The sequence below is a fragment of the Delphinus delphis genome, chromosome 9, assembly GCF_949987515.2.
Source record: "Delphinus delphis chromosome 9, mDelDel1.2, whole genome shotgun sequence".
Lineage (NCBI taxonomy): Eukaryota > Metazoa > Chordata > Mammalia > Artiodactyla > Delphinidae > Delphinus > Delphinus delphis.
The window spans coordinates 65,262,884-65,275,360 of NC_082691.1; the positions used below are offsets into that span (position 1 = coordinate 65,262,884).

The 12,477-nt window shown below is 39.5% G+C and overlaps 1 protein-coding gene across 1 annotated transcript in view; it reads right to left on the reverse strand.

The window, feature by feature from the left end:
* Nucleotides 1-10,433, reverse strand: part of DPY19L2 (dpy-19 like 2) — an 87,207-nt gene extending 76,774 nt beyond the window's left edge. The window contains exons 1-4 of the mRNA XM_060019786.1: nt 10,052-10,433; nt 6,529-6,553; nt 5,078-5,165; nt 527-664 (exon numbers count right to left, since the gene is read on the reverse strand). Of these exons, the coding sequence (XP_059875769.1) occupies nt 527-664; nt 5,078-5,165; nt 6,529-6,553; nt 10,052-10,433 (633 nt within the window). The remainder of the gene's footprint in view (nt 1-526; nt 665-5,077; nt 5,166-6,528; nt 6,554-10,051) is intronic.
* Nucleotides 10,434-12,477: the final 2,044 nt, after the last annotated feature.

A 12,477-nucleotide genomic window follows, 5' to 3' on the forward strand; every position in this document is an offset into this window, starting at 1 on the left:
TTTATTTCATTTTATAAATCAAGGAGTAGGTAATTTGATGAATACTGATTAAAGAATGCTTCAATAATATCTTCCCACAGCGTTTTCTCTGCTGATGTTTTGTAATATATGGTCTTTGTAAATACTGCAGTAGCCATGTACTGCTTTTCACCAAGACTTGCTTGGGGAAAAGAAGAGGAATTTAACAGGATATATTTTTGCTAGAATTAGAAAATAATAGATTGAGGTTTTAAAAAAAATAAAGCCAACAGACCATCTCCCTCGAGAATCCTTCTTGGCTCCTTCCCATTTGGCCTATTACACTAGTCATTAATTCCATACTAAGGTTCTATTCTTTAAGTTGTGAGCATAATTTCTGGGGCTTTTAAATTTAGGACAGGAACTTTTGATACACTGCTCAACTATAAGGACACATACAATCAATAAACTTTAAAATCCCCTCCTTCCTATAACATCATTGTGCTTACTATTTTTATCTGATAAAGAAGAATCCCTCTACAAATATTTGTTCCCAAATATTGCTTACCTCTGGATAAAGATGGAAGCGTTTCACTGTATTAATTGCAAGGGGATATTCAGTAAGCTTGTCATTCATAATCATCCATAGTCCTTCCAAAAATGAAGGTGCTTCGATAATGGTTTTGAAGTAGGAATAATAAAGTCCCTTTAAAAAAGTACAAATTGTTAATGTAAGTAAAATTTGAAAATATTTATTTTTATAACTCTTTTTAGAACAAATTTACTCTGAAAAAAAGAAAAGGATAGATAATAAGACTACCTAATTTCTCCTCGCTAGTGCATTCTTGGATGCAAAAAAGGCATACATTTTCAGGTTACCACTATAATATTCTTTCATATTTTCTGTAGGTTTGAAAAAGAGTTAAAGGGATGGTTAAACATTTTAAGGAGCTTTTCTAACCACACCTTAAAATATGTAAACAATATATTTTTAATTTTACCAAGCCTGATTTTACCCCCACATTATGAGATGCCTAGAAGTTGAGATCTGATGATTCTGGCACAAACAGAGATGACTTCATGTCCTTGTACGTGTAGAACTTTGCATAGAGAAAATTACTTCTTTTTCTCCAACTCTTAAGAAATAACAGTGACTACAAGAGCATTAGATGCAACTTTGTGCTTTCATCTTACTTCCTAGTTCCATCTATTGGCTCTGCACAAAGTGAAAGCTAACTAAATGTGAACCGACTATTGTTCATGACACAAATGCTGTGTCCTAAAAAAAGGATTACTTTAGTGCATTATTCCAGCATGTGGAATAATGATTTTATTAGGTTACTAAAAGTGCTGTTTAAATTCCAAAGATTAACAAAAGCATGTTGTTTCATATTACTTCCTCATCAATTTCCTGCCTTCCTTCCTAAAAAATAAAGGGCCACATAGTTTGTAATACACGCTCCCTCAAAAAACATTAAAAGCAATTTTCAACCCCACACTCATTCCTGCTTCATACAACTATAGGTACTTTATTTTTGATAGACTAAGCAACACTAGTGACTATTAAAATTAAAGATCTGGGGGGCTTCCCTGGTGGCGCAGTGGTTAAGAATCTGCCTGCCAATGCAGGGGACACGGGTTTGAACCCTGGTCCGGGAAGATCCCACATGCCACGGAGCAACTAAGCCCGTGCGCCACAACTACTGAGCCTGCGCTCTAGAGCCAATGAGCCACAACTACTGAAGCCTGGGTGCCTAGAGCTCATGCTCCACAACAAGAGAAGCCACCGCAATGAGAAGCCCACGCACTGCAATGAAGATCTCTGCAACTAGAGAAAACCCACACGCAGCAATGAAGACCCAACACAGCCAAAAATAAAAATAAATAATTTTTTTAAAAAGTATAAAAAAATTAAAGATGTTTTAGCTGATGTCTGAAAAAGCATTTACTCATAATTTTGATTAGTAAAATAAGTTCATATAAGGATCTTTCCCTTTTCTTATGAGAAAAACAAGGCAATACTACAATGAAAAGATATTTAATATGCACGTCTATACTTAAATAGAAAACATATAAATTTTTATTAATAACAGTTATTATTTTTGGGCCAGGTACTGTGCTATGTGCTTCATTCATTTTCATCTTCCTTCATTTTCAGTAAAACCGTGTAAGGCTGGCATTATTCCCAGTTAACAGATGAGACTGAGAATCAAAGTTAACTTACTAGCCATTACGCAAGAAAGCACAGAACTGCTATCTGAATCTAGTGATCTGTCATCAAAGCCCAGACTCTGCCACAGCTATGCTCTTTAATATTTTATATCCTGTCTTTGGAAATAATACCTATAATAAAAATTCAAATGCCATACAAATGCTAACACACCCAATTCTTCAAAGCTTTAAGTGGCTATACGGTGAGACTTAAAAAGCAATGGCTGAGATACCTAGAGTAGGCAGTTTTATAGAGACAGGAAGTAGAATAGAGGTCACCAAGCAGCTAGGTGAGGAGTGAGTGTGAGTGGGGAGTTAAGTGTTTAGCAGGTACAGTCTGTTTGGGATAATAAAGCTCTGGAGATGGATGGTGGTGATGGTTGCACAACTATATAAGTGTATTTAATGCCACAGAACTGTATACTTCAAAATAATTGAAATGGTAAATTTTGCTAATTTTTTTAATTAAAATTTCTTATTTTAATTTAGCCACAATTAAAACCAAAAAACAAAAGTAGTAGCTAAACAGTCAGGAGGGCCAGTTTCAATTCTTCTCTTGGCCCCTAACTAGCTGATCTGGAAGACAGCCCTGGTCTCTCTTAATTGTAAATTTCTGCAATTCTGGCATTCTTTTTCCCATTTAACCCACATAACAATTATGTGAAATACATATGGTAGATAAGATTATCTCCATTTTATAGATTAGATGTCTAAAAAACAGAAAGCATTATATCAAAAGTTGTCTCTTAAAAGAAATTATCTTGAAATCAAGAGAGCTAAAAAAAAATTTAAAGAGCCAGATAAAACACGGGGTCTCCCAACTCCACCCTAAGAGAAAACAATTTCTGATCATTTTGGTAGCCCTGTATCACTTTTTTTTTATTTATTTTTTTGCGGTACACGGGCCTCTCACTGTTGTGGCCTCTCCCGTTGAGGAGCACAGGCTCCGGACGCGCAGGCTCAGCGCCCATGGCTCACGGGCCCAGCCGCTCTGCAGCATGTGGGATCTTCCCGGACTGGGGCACGAACCCGTGTCCCCTGTATCGGTAGGCAGACTCTCAACCACTGCGCCACCAGGGAAGCCCCCTGTATCACTTCTTAAACCTTGTCTTTGCTTTCCTTCTTTCTCAGCTATTATAATTGATCTTTATTATCTTAAAAAGGAGTCTGCCTTAGGAGAGGAGGAGAATGAGGTAAAAGAAAAAGAATCCTGAAACACTTTTTTTGTTATATGTTTTATTTTTTAGATTCCATACATAAGTGATAAAACAGAGTATCTGTCTTTCTCTGACTTATTTCACTAAGCATAATACTCTCTAGGACTACCCATGTTGTTGCAAATGGCAGAATTTCATTCTTTTTTATGGTTAATATCCCACTGCATATATATGTATATATTACATCTTCTTTTATCTATTCAACTCTTGATGGACACTTGGATTGCTTCCATATCGTGGCTATTGTAAATAATGCTGCCATGAACATTGGGGTGCATGTATCTTTTCAAATCAGTATTTTTGGGTTTTTTTGGATATGTGCCCAGGAGTGGAATTCCCGGATCATATGGTAGTTCTATTTTTAGGTGTTTTGTTGTTGTTTTTTTTTTTTTTTTGCGGTACGCGGGCCTCTCACTGTTGTGGCCTCTCCCGTTGTGGAGCACAGGCTCCAGACGTGCAGGCTCAGCGGCCATGGCTCACGGGCCCAGCTGCTCCGCGGCATGTGGGATCTTCCCGGACCAGGGCACAAACCCGTGTCCCCTGCATTGGCAGGTGGGCTCTCAACCACTGCGCCACCAGGGAAGCCCGATTTTTAGTTTTTTGAGGAATCTCCATAATGGCTGCACTGATTTACATTCCCACCAACAGTGTACAAGGGTTCCCTTTTCTCCACATCTTCAGCAACATTTGTTATCTGTACACTTTTTGATGGCAGCCAGACTGACAAGTGTGAGGTGATATCTCATTGTGGTTCTGATTTGCACTTCTCTAATAATTAGTGATGTTGAGCATCTTTTCATGTGCCTGTTAGCCATTTGTATGTATTCTTTGGAAAACGTCTATTCAGGTCTTCTGTCAATTTTTTTAACTTTTTCTTTTATATTGAGTTGTATGAGTTGTTTATGTATTTTGGATATTAACCCCTTATCAGTCATAGCATTTGAAAATATTTTCTCCCATTCAGTAGGCTGTCTTTAAGTTTTGTGGATGGTTTCCTTTGCTTTGCAAAAGCTTTTAGGTTTAACTAGACTCTATTTGTTTGTTTTTACTTTTATTTCTTTTGCCTTAGGAGACAGAGCCAAAAAAAATATTGCTACAATTTATGTCTAAGAGTGTTCTGCCTATGTTCTCTTCTAGGAGTTTTATGGTTTCAGGTCTTACATTTAGGTCTTTAATCCATTTTGAGTTTATTTTTGTTTATGGTGTGAGGACTAAAACACTTTTTTATTTAAATAATAAACCTACAGGCCAGATTTCAAAAACAAACCTATGGTTACCTAAGGGGAAAAGTGGGGTGGGGAGAGATAAACTAGGAACCTGGGATTAACATACACACATTACTATATATAAAATAGGTAACCAACAAGGACCTACTGTATAGCACAGAGAACTCTACTCATATTCTGTAATAATCTACATGGGTAAAGAATCTCAAAAAGAATGAATATATGTATACATATAACTGAATCAGTTTGCTGTACACCTGAAACTAACACAACATTGTAAATCAACTATATTCCAATAAAAATTTTTTTTAAAAACAGCAAAAATAAAACAAAATAAACCTATAGGCTATAGCTTGAGAAACAGTGCAATTCACCAAAAATTCATTTCAGTTCCTAATAAGTTTCCACCTTATAGTCTCACTATTCTTAAACTACAAATGAATTCATTAGAAGAAGGAACCTAACCATTTCAGTGCGAAAAGTCATCTCCCGTTCCAAGGATGAGAGGTGAGAAAAATGACGATCATTTTCAAAAAGTGTTATTAAATGTATCCTAGAAGAAAAATAACATGTTTCAAAAACAGCACTAAAATAACTATTATAAACAAAGTATGAAAGCCATAAAAAGATAAAGAATAAATTTTTATAATAAATATTGAGAAAATTTTGTAACTTGCTAATTTGTATATTTTTAGGCATTCATAAGCTAGCATTAGCACACAGCTGAAATTCCTTAACTCCCTGGTTCCTAATCTTAATTATGTATCTAAAACTCCTGCAGATCTAATCACCCTTCCTCCTACTCCAGGCCTCTAAATCAGAACAGAAGCATGTTTTTGTCTGTTTGTTAGGTTTCACAAGTGTTTCCAATGTACCAGGTTTGGGAAATGCCTCTAAATGTTGAAAAGCTTTGGAATATAATTTTAAATAAAATTATTTTAGGTTAAAGCAATTTTTAAATAAGTATAATACTACACAAAGTGCCAAAAAACACAGGACTGTACTTTGAGATATTTTATTAATGCAACTTAAAAAAACAGCTGTAGGTACTGAAAACAGGTGCATATGTGACAAATAAATTATTGTCAGCAATTATGCTATCCTTAATTTACATAGTAGATGCTTTCCAATGAAGTAAAAAATAAATCAAAATTCCATATAGCAACCCTGTCTTTCACTCACCTTCGTTTACACATAGGACACATGCCACGGTACCAACAGCTGTAGGAAATGTTTCTTACCATTACAGCCTTAGTTCTAACATCAAAATCTCCCTGCAGAATAATGATCAGAAGAGCACTGTCCCAACAGGATGTGGGGCAGATCCCATTCTTCCCAATAGTAGAAATCCTTGAGCTCAGGTAGAAATGAAGATACGTCAGAGGAAAAATATTATTTTACATAGAGTTTTTACAAACATATCATTTGTGTAAAATTATGTGCAGGTGTATGCATACTGAAAGGTTCATTTAATTCTGTATTACCATCACAGAGTGTTTATCTTCATTTCTACCTGATTTCCAATGACAGGTGTCACTGAAACTTTATCTCTAAGTTTATGTCACTAACAACACTCAATTACTATAAAATGAGGAAGGTTTCTACATGAAATAAATATGAAAAGTATACTACAAAAGCTAGATATGTAAGAAATATAGTGGTGAATCCTTTGATAAAGCAAAAATACTTTAATTCATAAGTTACTATTCCCCTAATGCATCCATTTATAAAAGTTGCTTCACATGAGGTTTTAAAAAAGGTTTTATATATATATATATATATATATATATGTAAACTGGTGCACATACAGACGTTCTATACATGTAACAAGCAGTTATTGTTTTATTATATGCAAACAGCAATGGCAATTTTTAATTCAAATGTTTTCATTGATTTCAAACTGAAACTAATCTTACCAGTGCAAAATTGCCACAAAGACAGCTGGAAAAAGAAGAAAAGAAAAAAGTCATTAAAAGCTGCTTCATTATAATATACCTTTAAAACAACTATTTAATAATTTTTAAAACAAACATTGCACTGTTGAAAGTTCCCAATCATGCTTCTCCAGCTCTTTTTCCATAGTCTTACCATCCTGAGCTCATTCCTACCACTCTTCAGTATTTCTCAGATTTACTATTCTTATGCCACGATCAGCAAACTATGGCCCATGGTCTGTTTTTGTATTGTCTGCAAGCTAAAAATATTTGTTAAATTTTTTAAGGGTTATAAAAATAAGGAAGAAGAATAGTTAACAGAGACCGTATGTGGCCTGTGAAGCTTAAAATATTTACCACCTGAGTCTTTATAGAAAAATTATATACTTGCTACATATGTTAACTTTCTATCTAATACATACATAATATACTCTGAACCACTTTAAAATTAAACCTATACCTCCCCTCGCAACTCAAAACAGATGCCCCTCTGATAAGGTTTCATTAACTCTTAAGATGCCCAGAGAATGCCTTATTCAACTATACTTGTATCCTCTTTCTTATTCTCCAGACAATTACTCTTAAAAATGACATTTAAGGAAAAGATCAAATATCCTACTAAGTCCATCTAGCTTTCCAAAAACCCTCAAAATATTCGTGTGCCTCTCCCTCCCCTTACTCCACATTCCACACCTGATAAAATGGTAAGGTGTAATGACGCCAATATTGTAAAACTAAAGAAGTGCTTATCACAGTTCCTTTCAAAGTTGTGATAAAAAGCCTGTCTCCTGGGCCCCTGTATCCTGGGCCCCAGTATCCTGTCTCTGTCAATCTCACCTCTGATAGTGACCCAACCTTATACTTTACTGAAACAAAGATCATTTAATGCGAGCACTCCCAAAGTCTCTTATATCCACTTCAACATTTCTCTACATAGTAATCTTTGCTTCTCTATTCTCTACCATCTAAGAAGAGGAAGCATCTCTTCTTTTCAACAGTTAGCATCTCAAATTTGTGCCTTTAATTTCATCCTTCCCAATTACTCCAAGACTGCACTATCAAGTATTCCCTCTCTTGGAACGTTAATCCCACCCTCTCCCTTTGGTTCTTCCCTTCAGCCTTTAATTTTCCTAGGCCTTAAAACACTTCTCTTGATCTAGTAGGCCTTCCAACTATGAAATATTCTCTCCTCCACCCCCCTGCCATTATCTAACAAGATTCTTAGCCAACTTCTTTCTTCTAAGTTCCTATAACTCTTTTAAACGACCAATGATCAGTTAGTGATCAACATCAATGGCCTCTTTCACTTCTGCTTTTCAATCTCTCTGTAGCATTTGACCAGATTCTTAGATTTCTTCCTCTGTTATCTTCCATCATATCAACTCTTTCTGACCATTTTGTTTTTACATGCTTATCTATCTGGTTTTCCTTCTCTCACCTCTTAAAACTAAGTATAACGGGTTTTCTCAAATAGCTTTACTTTGCTCTCTTTCCTCTCTTGGAAATCTCACTCAATCTTAACATTTCAACTCACTTCCACATGGATAATTCCCAAATCTACACTCCTCATGCCTGAACAAATGTTCTCTCTCCCTCTCCTCACATTCTTTTCCTTTTCTACCTCACTACCTACCCAGTTCCTCTCAATTTGTTGCCATCAACTTTCACCTCTGTCCTCTCTTCTCCATTCCTACTGTTGCTACCCTCATTAAGACCACTATTGCCTGGATTCCAGCATTCAATTATTTTTTCTGCTTCTTTTCTCAGTCCATATCCAGTCCATTTTACACAATGCTGTCAAATTATTCTCTCAGAAGCACACTTCTGATCATTTTACTCTATTTAAAAATCATTCAATGCCAACATCGTGAATGTACTAAATGTCACAAGATTGTTCATTTTAAAGATGGTTAATTTTATGTTATGTGCATTTCACCTCATTAAAAAATTATCTTCCTAAAGAAAAGAATCGGTGCCTCCCTACAGAATGAAGTCCAAATGCCTTAAACCTAGGCTTGAATTAGCCTCTCCATGGCTGGTCCCAACCAACCTTTTGAACTTCCTACTTTCTCTTCTTTTTGTACCCTTACTCTGCTTTCATATTTTCTTACTTCCATGACTGATTATGCTGTTCATTTTTTTTTTTTTTTTCGGTACGCGGGCCTCTCACTGTTGTGGCCTCTGCCGTTGAGGAGCACAGGTTCCGGACGCACAGGCTCAGCGGCCATGGCTCACGGGCACAGCCGCGCCATGGCTCACGGGCACAGCTGCTCCACGGCATGTGGGATCTTCCCAGACTGGGGCACGAACCCGTGTCCCCTGCATCGGCAAGCAGACTCTCAACCACTGTGACACCAGGGAAGCCCTATGCTGTTCTATAGGCCTCTAAACTTGTTCTGTGCTTCAGGCATCCATATGTTAGCCTTTTGGTCACAATTCAAATCCCACCTTTTCCTAAAAGTCTTATCTGATCTCATTTCCCACTTCCCATTCTCCAGTATGTTCACTGTTTTGAACTCTCGTAGCACTTAATATACTCACTCATCATTTCACCCAACATTGATTGAGTGCCTTCAATGTGCCAGTCATGGGTGCACGAGGGCTTGTGTTTGGGCAAAACACCTCTGTATTCAAGACCATGTTGATTCTGGATGTGGAATGTATCTGTTTCCATAATTAGACATCTGAGAAAATCTAAATATGAACCCCCATCTATTATTTCTCAAGTATTTTCAACACACCCCAAATGTGGACATTCATTCTACTTTAATTAACATCAGCAGTCAACTTATGATAGAAATCACAGTACTTACATTAGGAGACATTTATCCATGTTTCAATACACATCAGCAGCCAGTCTGACGAAAGACTAGGCTCAAAACTGATTTTAATGAAACAGCAATATTTAAGTTACGTCTTAAGCTACAGAAAATGAGGAATACAAATAAACATATTTCAAATGCTTAAATAAGAAGAAAATTTAAGCATCAAAGCTCCTCAGCAAGATGAAAATACATAGAAAACATGGGTAAATATATTGCCTAATGTGACTCTATTTCCGCTATTAAAGATTCTCAACTCATTAAAATAACCAACAGTTTATTTTGCTTTATTCAAGGTGCAGAAAAATACAATGTCTGACCTCTCCCCGCCAAAAGCTACCCTATCATTTTCACAACTTGTGATAAATGGCTGCCTTAAGATGACATTTTGTTGGTGACACATGAAGTGATCACTGTTCCTGAAAACCCTTGAAAATGTTTTAAAAGAACTTTAAAAGAAGGGGACTGGAAATTCTTGTCAGCGATTTTCCAGAGATTGGACCTCGCCATTATTGCTGCTAGACTTGCTTGTTAAACTGATCTGCAAGATTCACCAAAACCACTTCCAACCCGAGGCTCAGAGGGCCCGCGGGTCCCTCGGATGCGAGCCTACCGCGCGGGAGTGCTGGGCCTCGAGCCGTCGGGGCTCCTGCCGAGGGCTTTCCCCGGTCGACTCTGCTCACCTATGCCGAGGGTCATACTGCCCGTGAACTGATATCTCCGCAATAGATGCACCTTATCGCGGAGCTGCTCCATGAAACATCTGAGGAATTGAAAGCGGCCGAGAAGAACGGTCCTTCCGACCACTTCCATTTGCAGGCAATTCTGCGCGTTCAGGTTTCGGGTCCTTCGCGGCGAGTACTTCCGGGCGCCCCCTGGCAGGTTCCCCCCGCGTGCGGGCAAAGGCAGCTCCGTCTTTTTCACCTTCCCCTTCGGCTCCTCGTCCAACTCCGGCTCTCCGGCTCCGGTGGCCCGGCGCCGCCGCTGCTTAGACTGCGTGGAGCGGAGAGAGTACGACGGCTCTGAGGCCGCTTCTTTGAGCTTGTTCCTCGTTTGCCCGACCATTTTCTCATAGTCCCTGTTCGGATGGAGCTGCTACTCTCTCCGGCGCGGGCCCGGCCGAGTCGGGCGACGTCCGCAGGTGTCTGGCTCGGCTCGCAGCCTCAACGACTAGTCCCCGCCGCCGTTGCGGGCCACCGGGTAGTCAAGGCGACCGCGAATCCTGGAAGGGGGGCGGCGTCAGGCCCAGGCTGCCCCGCGCGGCCGGTGCGCCGCCCACGCGTGCAGCCCCACGTGCGCAGACCCTGCGCGCAGCTCGGCGCGCATCCTCCCACGTGCGCCTCCACGTGTACAGCCCCAAGTAAGCGGACGCCGCGCAGAGCCCCACGCGCGTCTCCTCACGCTTATCCTCTCACGTGCGCCGCCCATCTCACCGCTGCCCTACGCTGCTGGTGGACAAGTTTAAGGAACTTTCTTCGACTTTAGGCTTAGTTTTGTTATTTTTACCAAAAGATGGTCTGTCTCGAGGTTATTGAAGGCAAAGGAGATCTCAACTGAAAGAAATAACCGTAGAAGGAGAGCGAGGGAAGGAAGTGGGCGCCTGTGATGCGCCTCGCACTTATTAGGAGCGTCTCTCCTCGCCGCCTTGGAACACTTAGCATTGGGTACTCAGTCCGTCTCCTACGCCGAGGCAGTGACCCGAGGCCGCAGGTGGCAGAGCAGGCGTCAGCCCGGTGAGTCTAACCCCATAGTCTCTGGTTGACAGGAATTCGGTGATGTCCCCTTTGAGGACAGCGCTTATTAATCCATTCTGAAGTGAAATTGTGACCCCCAACAAGATTGCTCAGAATTCGTCAGCAGTTGAGCGCGGAGTTGCGCTCAGTAGTCTCCCCCTTCTGAACCAGGGACCACCCAGGAACATGTGAGAGGGGAGCCCCATAGTCACTGCACAGCCACACGTGATGCCAGGGCGGCTGGCAAAGATGGACAGGGGCCATTGGTATTTTTCATGTCCTCTGTTACAGGCCACGCCGCTTCACGTCCCATCTGTTTGATCATGGATCGAACTCCCTAAGCTCCTTCTCCCCCATCTAATCTAGGCTCACTGTGGCCAGGTTAATTTTCCGCATACCACACCCTTCAGAAATGCTCGTGGCTCCCATTAGCCCGCAAATAAAACGTAAACTCCTCAGCTTGTTCATCGGTACCTTCAGCAAGCTGCCCCAGTCTGCCCTTTCAAGTTTAGTTTCCCATGTCCGAGGACACAAATCTTCCTTTCCAGTCATTACAAGTGAGGTCCGTAGTGTGACTCCATAACTATCCGTTTACTTATACCGAACAGCCCTCCTGTAGCTTTTTCATCCATTTCTGCCTGCCTATCTCAATTCTATCACCCTCCGAGCCCCAGCCCACATTAATTTCCCTACTCTGAAGGTCTAAAGCAGTTACTGACAATATTATTCATCTTGTCACTTATTTAAATTCAATAAGTGCTAATATTAATTTGTTGGTTTGTAAGATTTTCTTCAAGGAGTGTTTCTACATCCCTGGCACTATGTTTGGTGCTTAAAATGTTTTCGCATCTAGGGAATTTCCTGGCAGTCCAGTGGTTAGGACTCCGCGGTTTCGCTGCTAAGGCCAGGGGCCCCCGCGGCCGCGGCGGGGCCAAAAAAAAAAGTTTTCGCATTTAATTCACACGATAACTTTGTATGAATTAGGAAACCGCGGGTCAAGTATGTAATGATTTACCCAATTTTTAACAGCTAATAAATCGTCCAATCCTGAGTTTAAAATACAAGGTACTTATGGGTGGTTGATAAAAATATATTATTGAGTAAATATGCAGATTCAAAAAAACCTTATTTTTTCATATGAGTATTTTAATATTGTTTTGGAGTGCAGTGATTTTGTTTCCCTTTAATAAAAAGGGAATTGTAGAATTATGTTAAACTTATAAAATGAATTGGGTGGATTTGCATCTTTTGTATGTATTAGAACATCTGGTTCTGGAGCCTTTTTATTTTTCTTTAGTCTTTAAGTTTCCTTCATTATTAATGATGTATTTACATTGTCTACTACTTCTGGTATCAATTTGGGAAATTTATATTTT